Below are 14,987 nucleotides of genomic sequence, written 5' to 3'. Positions count from 1 at the left end.
TCACAGTGTACACTGTTGTTAGTCCTTGACCAGTGCTTTAAAATAATTAAAAGGCATAAAATGATTTAATTTAAAAGTCTCTGTGTTTTGTTCCACAGATACGATGGAACTGTAAGACACAAATGTCCTGAGAGCTCAAACGGGGAATACATGAACTCAGGGGTAACAAACCCTGATCAATAATACTAATTACTAGAGCTGAACCTCAGAGAGCTGAACCTAAGATCTGAACCTTAGAGCTGGACCTCACAGAGCTGAACCTCAGAGAGCTGAACCTCAGAGAGCTGAACCTCAGATCTGAACCTTAGAGCTGGACCTCAGAGAGCTGAACCTCAGAGAGCTGAACCTCAGAGAGCTGAACCTCAGATCTGAACCTTAGAGCTGAACCTCAGATCTGAACCTGATGCTAGTCCTGGTCTGATGCTGGTCCTGTCCCGTGCTGACAGCTCCTCCTCAACTCTCTGTAACTGCCTCCGGACATTCTCAAAGGTATTGGGTATTTTCCACTTTGATTTTGCTTGTCTTTAAATTAGAATTAAAACATTGCTGACACGGTCTGCGCTCCTTACGTCACCTTTGGTTTGGCGTCTCTAGCGGCTCGTAACTACGTGAGTATTGGTGTATTTTGAAAAATAAAAAGTGACATGGAGCTGGTTATCTCTTCTGCAGTTTCTACATGCCTAGCTCTCAAATAAATAGGCCTAGCGCTGTTTTGGTGAAACACTAAGCTTTAGTGGCGCTCTATATTTAGAACAGGTCCATTCAGGCACCTGAGAGAGGCCCAAAGGGCCCCAGGCAGGTGACTCCTGGCCTAATCAGAGTACTGTATTCTTAATATTTGTAATACTTTCACATTGAATATTATAGTGTGAAAACACATCAAATTTAAACAGCACTTTGTTATTGTCTATTTGTTTATGAAAACCTTTATCACAAATAAGAGAAGGAAAAAGTGCATATGCACCAACTACAAGAGCTGCGTTCTACTTTTCTCACTTATTCTTTGCAGTTTAAAGCCAAAATTGTGTGCTCAAATCAGTGATGTTACCTCTGATTTTCTGTTCATCACCAAATGAAAGTAATTGAACTGAAATAGTTACTCTAAATTAGTATTCTGAACACATTTTCATATTCTGTTACCTATGTCCATTGTGTATGCAAGTGTTTTTTTTATGTTTTACTATGCACTGAGAACATTGCAAGTGTGCAATTTAGTTTTAAAATCTACAAATAAAAAAATATATATAAAAAAACTAGACTAAACTAGCCTCATTTTATTGCAAATACTGTACTGTATACCCAACTATACAACAGCGCCCCCCAGAGGCAGTCCTTGTCCTTACTTTCCCACTGTTGTCACAAGCAGAGCACAAGTTTTTATTTTTCATTCCGTGTTTTTTCCCATATTCTGTGTATGAATTGCTGAATTGAAGCTAGCCCAACAGCTGAATCCTGATCCTAAGTCACATTAAATCATTACTACCAATAAATAACAATTTCGCCTTTACTAACGGAAATGAATAAAAAATGACAAATGTTTAAAAATATTTATTTCAAAAGTATATTATAAAACAATACAATTCTTAATCTTTAGAAATCAGACATGTGACTTTGTCCCCGCCAAGCCCCAACAATACTATAGAATCACCTTGTGCCATTCACATATAAACGTGAATGTCATTCTTTGAATATCACATTAACAATAAGATGTGACAGGTTAAAACATCCATCCATCCATCTTCTGCCGCTTTATCCGGGGCCGGGTCGCGGGGGCAGCAGTCTAAGCAGGGACTCCCAGACTTCCTTCTCCCCAGACACTTCCTCTAACTCCTCCGGGGGGATCCCGAGGCGTTCCCAGGCCAGCCGAGAGACATAGTCTCTCTAGCGTGTCCTGGGTCTTCCCCGGGGCCTCTTCCCGGTGGGACATGCCTGAAACACCTCCCGAGGGAGGAGCCCAGGAGGCATCCGGAACAGATGCCCGAGCCACCTCAGCTGGCTCCTTTCGACGTGGAGGAGCAGCGGCTCTACTCCGAGCTCCCCCCCGTGTGGCCGAGCTCCTCACCTTATCTCTAAGGGAGCGCCCAGCCACACGGCGGAGGAAACTCATTTCGACCGCTTGTATCCGCGATCTTGTTCTTTCGGTCACTACTCAAAGCTCATGACCATAGGTGAGGGTAGGAACGTAGACCGACCGGTAAATAGAGAGCTTTGCCTTTCGGCTCAGCTCCCTCTTTACCACAACGGTCCGATGCAGCGGCTGAATCACTGCAGCCGCTGCACCGATCCGCCTCTCGATCTCACGCTCCATCCTTCCCTCACTCGTGAACAAGACCCCGAGATACTTGAACTCCTCCACTTGGGGCAAGGACACCCCACCCACCTGGAGAGGGCAAGCCACCTTTTTCCGGTCGAGAACCATGGCCTCGGTTTTGGAGGAGCTGATTCTCATCCCAGCCGCTTCACACTCGGCTGCAAACCGTCCCAGTGCATGTTGCAGGTCCGGGTTTGATGAAGCCATCAGGACAACATCGTCTGCAAACAGCAGAGATGAGATCGTGTGGTCCCCAAACCGGACACCCTCCGACCCCTGATTGCGCCTAGAAATTCTGTTCATAAAAATTATGAACAGAACCGGTGACAAAGAGCAGCCCTGGCGGAGCCCAACATGCACTGGGAACAGGTCTGACTTACTGCTGGCAATGCGAACACAGCTCCTGCTCCGGTCATACAGGGACCGGACAGCCCTGAGAAAAGGGCCCCGGACCCCGTACTCCCGGAGCACCCCCCAAAGGACACCCCGAGGGACACGGTCGAAAGCCTTCTCCAGATCCACAAAGCACATGTGGACTGGTTGGGCAAACTCCCATGAACCCTCGAGCACCCGATGGAGGGTATAGAGCTGGTCCAGTGTTCCACGACCGCGACGAAAACCACTCCTGCTCCTCCTGAATCTGAGGTTTGACTATCGGTCTGATTCTCCTCTCCAGTACCTTGGAATAGACCTTACCCGGGAGGCTGAGGAGTGTGATCCCTCTGTAGTTGGAACACACCCTCCGGTCCCCCTTCTTGAACAGAGGGACCACCAGCCCGGTCTGCCAGTCCAGAGGCACGGTCCCCGACCGCCACATGATGTTGCAGAGACGTGTCAACCAAGACAGTCCTACAACATTCAGATACTTTAGGTGCTCAGGGCGGATCTCATCCACCCCCGGAGCCCTGCCACCGAGGAGTTTAGGTTAAAACATATAGCAAAAATAAAGAAATGTGGATATTATATTAATACTTGTCATAATTTAACTTGATTATTATTAATGATCATTATGTTATAGCTTTCTTCTCACAATAAACATAACACTTAAATTTGTGACATCTCCAGTAGTAAAACAGACTCTGGTCTAAAAAGTATTAAAAATGACAAAGATGAAGCATTGTTTCCCAGTGCATTGCAAAAAAGCTGCTTAAAACAGTAGGAATGGAATACAAAATCTGCTGAATCACAGTCCAGCCGGTCAGATTTCAGCCTAACCTAAATGTTAATACTACTGGACATAGTTAAAACTCAAAATGGCAAGGGCTGGAATGGAAGTGATCTAACTAATTATTTTGGTAATAGTTTAATCTGGCGGTTATCATTTTGATAACGAGTTTTACAAAGTTTGACCCAAATAGAGCTGAAGTGTGGACGCTTCAATGCAGTTTCCTGCCCTATTTTGAAGCAATAGGCTCTGTGCATAATGGCTAACGGCTAGCTCACTGTTAGCATCACCACTTCCTGTCCAGTTCTACCTCCTTGGGGTTAAATACCGTATTTTCCGGACTTTCATAGTTTGGCCGGGGTGCGAATTATATGTGATATTATTCGTTATTTTCACACTGGCAACCGCATTTCACACGCAGAAGAAGAATCTGCACTTCCTCAGAGGAAGAAAAATTCAATGGATTTAGTGATTTGGGGTAATACTAATGCTTTGGTAAGCTTGTTAGCATGTTCTTTATGCTATAGTTATCTGAATAACTGTTAATATGTTACGTTAACATACCAGGCACTTACCACAGTTCTGTCTGTGCGTCATGTAGCTGAAGGTGTTAGCGTTAGCATACGTACACCTATTCACCATGTGCTCTCATCTGTTATTATTTTAAACGTCTTATATATGTTTTTTTCTTCTTTATTATGCATGTTTTGGCTGGAGTGACTTATACTCTGGTGCGACTTATAGTCCAGAAAATACAGTACCTAAAGATCACCAAGTGGACACTAATAACATGTTAAAGTCTTTACAAATCAGGTGTGTTTAGAAAGGGTGGTCTTTGTGTCTCAACGCAAAATGTAACGCTATTTTTGAGGCATAAGAAATATTAAAATAGTGCCACAAAATCACCTACATATAAAACCAATTGGGCAGTCTTTACTTAAATCTTTAATCATTTGTTTTCAATTTTATGTTTTAAGTTAGCATTAGCCAGTGCGGCGCTTTGCACAGAGCCTATTACTGCTGAACCAGCACGCTCAGCTTTTGGCATGTTAGAAAACCATTATTTATTAACTAAATTAATTGATTATTTCAGTTACTATAATTGATTACCTTGTTTCATATTGCATATTTATCAGAAAAACCCTAGTATGTAATGTGTGAGTGAGCAAATACAGCAGACAGCCCAAGGAATGTTCACATTGGAATGGTTTGATCAACATGTGCCTGTGGATCCATTTGGCTTAAAAAGTGCTCCGAAAATCAGGCTCTCCTCCCCTGCTTTTTCCCTTTTGTTAATCGCCCTTGTCGGAGAAAAGGCAGTTTATCTAACACTACAGAATAATACAAAAATACTCATTTTGTGATTGTACCAAAGTTAGAAAAATACACAAATAAAAGGTGGCCTTAGCAGAACCATGAGAGCACCGTGGGGCCGGTCCCTCACTTGAAGGCGGACCGGAGCTCCTTGAAGGCGGCCCGTCTCTGCTTCTGATCCTCAGCCTGCTGCTTCTTGGACTCCTGCTCTTCTCGGATCTCCGCCTCGAAACGGTTGGACTCGCTGATGGCCTGGACCTGGGAACACCAACACAAACCAAGATGTTGACATTCCCCTCTTTAGTAACAATTTTAGTGAAGTTTTAAAATGTTTTCCATTTTGACATGGGCAGCGCCAGTATTCATCTCACTGTCCACTACATGAGCCGCCCGCTTTGAAGCATTTAGTTCGACTCGGTGGAAGTATGTCCATAACAAACGTTCATGTGACCAACAAGTCAACATCCATCCATCTATCCATCCATTTTCTACCACTTGTTCCCTTTCGGGGTCGCGGGTGACTGAAGCCTATCCCAGTGACTTCGGGCCAAGTCAACAATGCACCTGAAAAGGTGCCCCGTGTTCAATAATACAACCAAAAGGAGGATTATGCAGAGACATAATGGTGTGTAACTATCAGAGCAGCGGCTTGTCTGCAGAAACTGTGCGGGTCTTGTTGGTGTATTGTCATCTTGTGTGGCTCATCTAAGGAGTTCGGTTATTACTAGTGAATACGGAGTCGGACTAGTGAGCGTGAGAGCCACTATCCAGGTACAGGAACAGGCCTCGAGCAGACAAGACCCAATGTGTAGGCTGTGCAAAGAGACAATCCCACACATAACTGCAGGGTGTAAGATGCTGGCAGGGACAGCATACATGGAGCGCCATAACCAGGTGGCATAGAGTACAGAAACATCTGTGCAGAGTACGGGCTGGAGACCCCAAGGACAAAGTGGGAAACAGCTCCAAATGTGGTGGAGAACAACCGAGCCAAGGTCCTTTGGGACTTCCAGATACAGACAGACAGAAAGGTAATGGAACCAACCGGACATAGTGGTGGTGGATAAACAACAGAGGAAAGGCGTTGTGGTTGACATGGCAATACCCAGTGATGGCCACGCAATATATATGTATATTTTTTCTTGCAGTTTCCCCTACCCCCCATACACGCCCACTATTTAGTAGACAAAAGTACAATATGTCTTCTTTAAATGTGTACTGCGTTTTAAGTGCCACAAATACAATTTAAGTGTTGATACACCGAAAAAAGTGTGGGTTTACTTTGGCTTCAAAGAAGGTCTTGGCTCCCTTCACGCCCTCTGCAGACACATCGATCTCAGACAAACGAGCCAGGATGTCCAGGCCGCTGTCCTGGGCCAGCTCCCCTGCAGCCGCCTTCCTGAAGATCATCAGGAACTGTGGACACACACCATCCCCAATCATCTCCTCCATCATCTCCTCCATCATCTCCCCCATCATCTCCCCCATCATCTCCCCCATCATCTCCCCCATCATCTAGACAACTCTCACCTCATACACTCATCCTGTCTCAGCTCAGTTTAAATGAAAGGGATTCTGGTGAACGTCCCCTCCTCACTGCCGTCTACTGCGCCTCCTCGGTGCCCTCTACTGCGCCTCCTCGGTGCCCTCTACTGCGCCTCCTCGGTGCCCTCTACTGCGCCTCCTCGGTGCCGTCTACTGCGACCCCTCGGTGCCTTGTACTGCGCCTCCTCGGTGCCCTCTACTGCGCCTCCTCCTCAGTGTCCTGAACTACGCCTCCTCACTGCACTGAACGCCGTCTCCTCACTGCACTGAACGCCGTCTCCTCACTGCACTGAACGCCGTCTCCTCACTGCACTGAACGCTGTCTCCTCACTGCACTGAGCGCCGTCTCCTCACTGCACTGAACGCCGTCTCCTCACTGCACTGAACGCTGTCTCCTCACTGCACTGAACGCCGTCTCCTCACTGCACTGAGCGCCGTCTCCTCACTGCACTGAGCGCCGTCTCCTCACTGCACTGAGCGCCGTCTCCTCACTGCACTGAACGCCGTCTCCTCACTGCACTGAACGCCATCTCCTCATTGCACTGAACTCACCTCTCTGAAGCTCAGCTTGTTGTCCAGGTCCTCGTCCACCTCTTTGATCATGTTCTTCAGGCCCAGGTGAGTCTGAGGAGCCTCCAGCTTCTCCATCATCAGCTTCAGCTCCATCAGGTCGATGAAGCCGTCTTTGCCAGTGTCAAACCTGAAGACACACGGATCACATTACTTTACGCCAGGGGTGTCCAAACTGTGGCCCGGGGGCCAAATGCGGCCCTCAGACCAAGAGACTCAGGCTTCCTGCTAAGTTGGCCCAAACAAAAAAAGTAGTACTTTTTACTGAAAAATTTGAAAAATTCAAACATGTTTACTGTATGTTATACCAACCTAACATTAATTATGTCTTAATAAAAGGTGTGGAGGCTCATCGAAACTATGTCAAACTTCAAAATGCGGCCCTCTGTGAAAAGGTTTGGACACCCCTGCTTTACACTGAACACGTTCCATTTTCCAGCATCAGGTCTCTTGAATGCGATAGACTGTAAAATGAGTATCTTTCTCAGCACCTTTCTGGGTTTTTCTCGCACCAATGTTTAAACAATAGTTTTGGTACCTGTACTTGAACAATACTATCTTCTGTATTAATCATTACCTAGAAGTGCTAGAACTATAAATAGTATATATGTTGTGTAAATAGGAGTGAGTATCCAAAACTTGTGTATTTAAATTGTACTGCACTGAAATTGTAAAAGTGTATTGAATTGAGTAGTGAGTCTGTCCACGCCCTGAGGCATTCTTAAAGCAGACAGATTATGTAAATTGAACTTTAGTGTTTCCTAATCATTAGTTGTAGAAGACAAATAATGTCTTTTTCAACAGCTCCCCTCCACCATTTTAAGTGTTTGAGTGCCGAGCAAAACAACAAAACTGTTAAGTGTTGTTTTAACTTGATTTACAGCATTAGCCTATTCAATTGCCAGATTATATCAGCGCCCTGTGATTGGCCGAGCACCGGGCTGTAACAGGAAGTCGACTCGGACATAGATTAGATTAGATGTTGCAGTGGGAGTTCCTCGTGCTTGTTCCTCTCTTGAGTAAAAAAGGAACAGTTCTCTTCAAAACGGTAAAAGGTTTTAATATGTTTTGTAATGTCTCAAATAAAAACTACAGCCAGGGCCAAACTTCCACAGATTCTTGCAGAGTTCAGCATTCTTTCTCTGGTCCTCTCGGCGAGTCCAGTCTTGTAAAAAAGCACTGACTACAACTGTTTAGCTCAGGAGGGAAACCAGGGCCAAACCAGGACTAAACCAGGGCCAAAAACCAGGGCCAAAAAACAGAGCCAAACCAGGACCAAAAACCAGGGCCAAAAATCAGGGCCAAAAAACCCCGCGCCGATCCATTTGGTCTACGGGTTCTGGCTCTTTTCCTGTGGGTGGACTAGTATAGATGTAGAAAACTATTTTATTCATTATCTGCACCAATGGGGCCACTTCAATGTGAAGCGCTCACTTCTGAGAAAAGAAAACCGTCTGCAAAACATGTGCGAGGATTTTAAAATACATTAAAGAAAAAAAAAATCCGACCTACTGACCTGGATGTTTTTTTTACCGGAAACACACAATTTTTTTTGCCTAAAAGGGAACCTGAACGATGACTTAACACAAAGTCTACAAAACTAAACCAGGACTGAACAAAGCTAAACTAGTACTTATCTAAAGCACAGACCAAACTGGCCATCAGGCCCTCAACCAGGAGATAGACCAGGACCAAATCGAGAACTAAATGAGAGCTGAGTGGACATCAGTACGACGCTTTACACACGCCCACCTCCCTCTTTACATGCCCCACCCCCCTCTTTACACGCCCACCCCCCTCTTTACATGCCCACCTCCCCCTCTACACGCCCACCTCCCTCTTTACACACGCCCACCTCCCTCTTTACACACGCCCACCTCCCTCTTTACACACGCCCACCTGCCTCTTTACATGCCCCACCCCCCTCTTTACACGCCCACCCCCCTCTTTACACGCCCACCCCCCTCTTTACATGCCCACCTCCCCCTCTACACGCCCACCTCCCTCTTTACACACGCCCACCTCCCTCTTTACACACGCCCACCTCCCTCTTTACACACGCCCACCTGCCTCTTTACATGCCCCACCCCCCTCTTTACACGCCCACCCCCCTCTTTACATGCCCACCTCCCCCTCTACACGCCCACCTCCCTCTTTACACACGCCCACCTCCCTCTTTACACACGCCCACCTCCCTCTTTACACACGCCCACCTGCCTCTTTACATGCCCCACCCCCCTCTTTACACGCCCACCCCCCTCTTTACATGCCCACCTCCCCCTCTACACGCCCACCCCCCTCTTTACATGCCCACCTCCCCCTCTACACGCCCACCTCCCTCTTTACACACGCCCACCTCCCTCTTTACACACGCCCACCTCCCTCTTTACACACGCCCACCTCCCTCTTTACACACGCCCACCTGCCTCTTTACATGCCCACCCCCCTCTTTACATGCCCACCTCCCCCTCTAGACGCCCACCCCCCTCTTTACATGCCCACCACCCCCTCTAAACGCCCACCTCCCTCTTTACACACGCCCGCCGCCCCCCGCCCTCTTTACGCACACCCACCTTCCTCTTTACGCACACACACGCCCCTCTTTACGCACACACACGCCCCTCTTTACGCACTAACACACCCACCTCCCTCTTTACGCACGCGCCCCTCTTTACGCACACGCACGTGTCCCTCTTTACGCACACACACGCCCCTCTTTGCGCACACACACGCCCCTCTTTACGCACACACACACACGCCCCTCTTTACGCACACACACGCCCCTCTTTACGCACACACACACACGCCCCTCTTTACGCACACACACACACACGCCCCTCTTTACGCACGCACACACCCACCTCCCTCTTTACACACGCACACCTCCCTCTTTACGCACACACACGGCCCTCTTTACGCACACACACGGCCCTCTTTACGCACACACACGGCCCTCTTTACGCACACACACCTCCCTCTTTACGCACACACACCTCCCTCTTTACGCACACACACGCCCCTCTTTACGCACACACGCGCCACTCTTTACGCACACACGCCCCTCTCTACGCACACACACGCCCACCTCCCTCTTTACGCATGCCCGCCTCCCTCTTTACGCACGCCCGCCTCCCTCTTTACGCACGCCCGCCTCCCTCTTTACGCACGCCCGCCTCCCTCTTTACGCACGCCCGCCTCCCTCTTTACGCACGCCCGCCTCCCTCTTTACTTACACGCACCTCCCTCTTTACGCACGCCCGCCTCCCTCTTTACTCACGCCCGCCTCCCTCTTTACTCACGCCCGCCTCCCTCTTTACTCACGCCCGCCTCCCTCTTTACGCACGCCCGCCTCACTCTTTACGCACGCCCGCCTCACTCTTTACGCACGCCCGCCTCACTCTTTACGCACGCCCGCCTCACTCTTTACGCACGCCCGCCTCACTCTTTACGCACGCCCGCCTCCCTCTTTACGCACATACACGCCCACCTCCCTCTTTACACACGCCCACCTCCCTCTTTACGCACACACACGCCCACCTCTCTCTTTACGCACACGCCCACCTCTCTCTTTACGCACACGCCCCTTTACGCACACACGCGCCCCTCTTTACGCACACACGCGCCCCTCTTTACGCACGCGCCCCTCTTTACGCACACACGCACCCCTCTTTACGCACGCACGCGCCCACCTCCCTCTTTACACACGCACACCTCCCTCTTTACACACGCCCACCTCCCTCTTTACGCACGAACACGCCCACCTCCCTCTTTACGCACGCCCACCTCCCTCTTTACGCACGCACACGCCCACCTCCCTCTTTACACACGCCCACCTCCTTCTTTACACACGCCCACCTCCTTCTTTACACACGCCCACCTCCTTCTTTACACACGCCCACCTCCTTCTTTACACACACCAACCTCCCTCTTTACGCACGCACACCTCCCTCTTTACGCACGCACACCTCCCTCTTTGCGCACGCACACCTCCCTCTTTACACAAGCCCACCTCCCTCTTTCTACTGTAAGAAACCTTGGAGTCTTATTTGACCAAGAGCTCTCATTTAAAGCACATATAAATCAAGCCTGTAAAACAGCCTATTTCCATTTGCACAACATAGCCAAAATCAGAAGAATCCTGCCTAAAAGTGATGCCGAAAAACTTATCCATGCATTTGTAACGACTAGATTAGACTACTGTAACTCCCTGCTTGCAGCGTGTCCTAAAAGCTCCATAAAAAGCTTTCAACTGGTTCAAAATGCAGCAGCAAGATTACAAACAGGAACAAAAAGAAGAGAGCACATTACGCCAGTGCTGAAGTCTCTTCACTGGCTCCTGTCAAGTTTAGAATCAAATTTAAAATTCTACTCCTGACCTACAAAGCCATAAATGACATGGCCCCATCCTACCTCAAAGATGCTATAGAACCATATCATCCAAACAGAGCTCTTCGCTCTCAGAATGCCGGCCTTCTGGTGGTGCCAAGAGTCTCTAAAAGTACTGTAGGAGGTAGAGCGTTTAGCTACCAAGCTCCTGTGTTATGGAATCAGCTCCCGACCCATGTTAAATATGCTGACACAGTCTCTTCATTTAAGTCCAGGCTTAAAACGTTCCTCTTCAAAATCGCTTATGGTCAGACTAGTTAGGAACAGAAACATAAACCCACAGCTTTAGCTACGCTGCCCTAGGAGTAACTGTGCTGGGGGAAGTATGACAGCTTGAGCACTATCCTCTTCTTCTGACTACTTATGCTATCAAACAATATTTATTTTTTAATTCCACTTGCAAACTGTTCACCGCCTTCTTTTTCTTTCTCTCACTCCTGAGGACCTGTGGACCCAGATGCCCCTCTCCTGGTGAAGTGGTCCCTGCCCTGTGTGGACGGTCCCTCATCTGCCTGAGGAGTGGGTCCAGCTCGCCTCCGACGGTCCCTCATCTGCTTGAGGAGTGGGTCCAGCTCCAGTCTCCTCGTGTCCGTCTGTCCGTCTGTGAGAGTCGGATCTCTCCTTCACTGGAACTCCTCCAGGTTTCTACGCTTTTTTCCCAAAGAGGTTTTTTTTGTAGTTTTTCCTGGCCGAGAAGGAGAGTCTAAGGACAGAGGACCCTGGGACATCGTCCCTCGCCACCACAGACATTGTCTGACTTCATCGCCACCACAGACGTTGTTGATTAATTTCTCCCTGTGGGCCTCAGAGGCAACTGTTGTTGTGATTTTGGGCCTTACAAAAATAAATTGATTTGATTTTTACGCACGCACAAGCCCACCTTCCTCTTTACGCAGGCCCACCTCTCTCTTTATGCACGAACACGCCCACCTCCCTCTTTACACACGCCCACCTCCCTCTTTACGCACGCCCACCTCACTCTTTACACACGCACACGCCCACCTCCCTCTTTACACACGCCCACCTCCCTCTTTACGCACGCCCACCTCCCTCTTTACACACGCACACGCCCACCTCCCTCTTTACACACGCCCACCTCCCTCTTTACGCACGCCCACCTCCCTCTTTACACACGCACACGCCCACCTCCCTCTTTAAACACGCCCACCTCCCTCTTTACACACGCCCACCTCCCTCTTTACGCACGCACACGCCCACCTCCCTCTTTACACACGCCCACCTCCCTCTTTACGCACGCACACGCCCACCTCCCTCTTTACGCACGCCCACCTCCCTCTTTACGCACGCCCACCTCCCTCTTTGCGCACGCCCACCTCCCTCTTTACGCACGCCCACCTCCCTCTTTACGCACGCCCACCTCCCTCTTTACGCACGCCCACCTCCCTCTTTACGCACGCCCATCTCCCTCTTTACGCACGCCCACCTCCCTCTTTACGCACGCCCACCTCCCTCTTTACGCACGCCCACCTGCCTCTTTACGCACGCACACGCCCACCTCCCTCTTCGCGCACGCACACGCCCACCTCCCTCTTCACACACGCACACGCCCACCTCCCTCTTTACACACGCCCACCTCCCTCTTTACGCACGCACACCTCCCTCTTTACGCACGCACACGCCCACCTCCCTCTTTACGCACACACAGGCCCACCTCCCTCTTTACACACGCCCACCTCCCTCTACGCACGCCCACCTCCCTCTTTACGCACGCCCACCTCCCTCTTTACGCACGCCCACCTCCCTCTTTACGCACGCCCACCTCCCTCTTTACGCACGCCCACCTCCCTCTTCACGCACGCACACGCCCACCTCCCTCTTCACGCACGCACACCTCCCTCTTTACGCACGCCCACCTCCCTCTTTACGCACGCCCACCTCCCTCTTTACGCACGCACACCTCCCTCTTTACGCACGCACACGCCCACCTCCCTCTTTACGCACACACAGGCCCACCTCCCTCTTTACACACGCCCACCTCCCTCTACGCACGCCCACCTCCCTCTTTACACACGCCCACCTCCCTCTTTACGCACGCCCACCTCCCTCTTCACGCACGCACACGCCCACCTCCCTCTTCACGCACGCACACCTCCCTCTTTACGCACGCCCACCTCCCTCTTTACGCACGCCCACCTCCCTCTTTACGCACGCCCACCTCCCTCTTTACGCACGCCCACCTCCCTCTTTACGCACGCCCACCTCCCTCTTTACGCACGCCCACCTCCCTCTTTACGCACGCACACCTCCCTCTTCACGCACGCACACGCCCACCTCCCTCTTCACGCACGCACACCTCCCTCTTCACGCACGCCCACCTCCCTCTTCACGCACGCCCACCTCCCTCTTCACGCACGCACACCTCCCTCTTTACGCACGCACACCTCCCTCTTTACACACGCCCACCTCCCTCTTTACGCACGCACACCTCCCTCTTCACGCACGCACACGCCCACCTCCCTCTTCACGCACGCACACCTCCCTCTTCACGCACGCCCACCTCCCTCTTCACGCACGCCCACCTCCCTCTTCACGCACGCACACCTCCCTCTTTACGCACGCACACCTCCCTCTTTACACACGCCCACCTCCCTCTTTACACACGCCCACCTCCCTCTTTACACACGCCCACCTCCCTCTTTACGCACGCCCACCTCCCTCTTTACGCACGCCCACCTCCCTCTTTACGCACGCCCACCTCCCTCTTTACGCACGCACATTCCCACACTCACGTCTTGAACATCTTCTCCATGTCTTTGATCTGCTTGCGGGAGAACTCCTTAAACTCTGTGTAGGGGTTGAACACGGTGCTCATGTGCGCCTCTCCGCGGCCCTCGTTCAGCTCCCCGCGCCGCTGCAGCTTGGCCCCCAGCTCTGAGTCCGCGCTCCCGGTGTTGGGCTTGTCCTCCTCCGTCTGCTGCCCGTCGCCGCTGTTCGGCACCAGGTCCACGGCCACCGGCTCCGCGGCCCCGTCCTCGATGAGCAGGCGCCGGCTCAGCTTCGAGGAGAGTTCGTCTGTGGCCATAGTCGGACGTGGAAAGGGTTTAAACTCCGGGGAAAGTTTAGTGATTTGACAGGAGAGCGCGGAGGTGGAGAAGCACGGGTCAAGTCCAAACCAGAGCGCACTCCTTCCTCTTCCTCTCCTGAAGGGCTGGGGCACTTCTTCTTCTTCTTTGGGGTTTTATGTCGGGTGTTTCTGTTCATACCAAATGATCGCCACCTAATGGACACCTGCTTTGCGCACGACTGACCTCCACATGAGGACACAAGGGCTACGCTTCTCTAAAAGTTTGGGTTGGGATTTTGAATGGTCAGTTGCCACACTTTGATATGGTGCATTTAACATGGCTTTAACACCGTTATTTCAATAAATATTTTAAGGCATTTAGTTAGAGCTGTAGAATCCTATCTTTATGGCGTTCCCTTAAACCACAGTGTTTTTCAAAAGGACATTGGGTGATGTTTTTTACCCCAGAGACCGTGTGGAGTATTTCATTTCACAAAGTCCCCCTGGAGAGTAGAACCATGATCTGACCCTTTGATGATCTGCTATGTTGGTCCTGTTTAATGCAGCTCTTTGCTCAAACTCTGACACTTTCCCCACTCCTCCCAGCGGTCACGATTCGAGGGAGAACCTGGTGGACTGAACCAAACAAAAGGGGAAACTTCTGGAACAGC

General features: G+C 50.3%; 1 protein-coding gene across 1 annotated transcript; it reads right to left on the bottom strand.

Moving 5' to 3' along the window:
* Nucleotides 1-1,535: 1,535 nt before the first annotated feature.
* Nucleotides 1,536-14,440, bottom strand: efhd2 (EF-hand domain family, member D2). The gene is made up of 4 exons (XM_072449300.1): nucleotides 14,042-14,440; nucleotides 6,888-7,035; nucleotides 6,072-6,206; nucleotides 1,536-5,048 (listed from the first exon to the last, which is right to left on the bottom strand). The coding sequence occupies exons 1-4, from the start codon at nucleotides 14,332-14,334 to the stop codon at nucleotides 4,917-4,919; spliced, it is 708 nt and encodes a 235-aa protein (XP_072305401.1). The 5' UTR covers nucleotides 14,335-14,440; the 3' UTR covers nucleotides 1,536-4,916.
* Nucleotides 14,441-14,987: the final 547 nt, after the last annotated feature.

The sequence above is a fragment of the Eucyclogobius newberryi genome, unplaced genomic scaffold, assembly GCF_026437365.1.
Source record: "Eucyclogobius newberryi isolate DKJ021-1_F unplaced genomic scaffold, fEucNew1.0.hap1 SCAF_17, whole genome shotgun sequence".
NCBI lineage: Eukaryota > Metazoa > Chordata > Actinopteri > Gobiiformes > Gobiidae > Eucyclogobius > Eucyclogobius newberryi.
The sequence above is the reverse complement of the archived record's forward strand: the minus strand, read 5'-3'. Positions and strand labels throughout refer to the sequence as shown.

Bases quoted from the DNA above. Each gene is read 5' to 3' on its own strand.
- efhd2 (XM_072449300.1), bottom strand. From the start codon at position 14,334: ATGGCCACAGACGAACTCTCCTCGAAGCTGAGCCGGCGCCTGCTCATC. The intron at 6,207-6,887 runs GTGAGTTCAGTG...GTGTGTCCACAG, and splicing joins ACAAGCTGAGCTTCAGAGAG to TTCCTGATGATCTTCAGGAA. The intron at 5,049-6,071 runs GTAAACCCACAC...TGGTGTTCCCAG, and splicing joins AGACCTTCTTTGAAGCCAAA to GTCCAGGCCATCAGCGAGTC.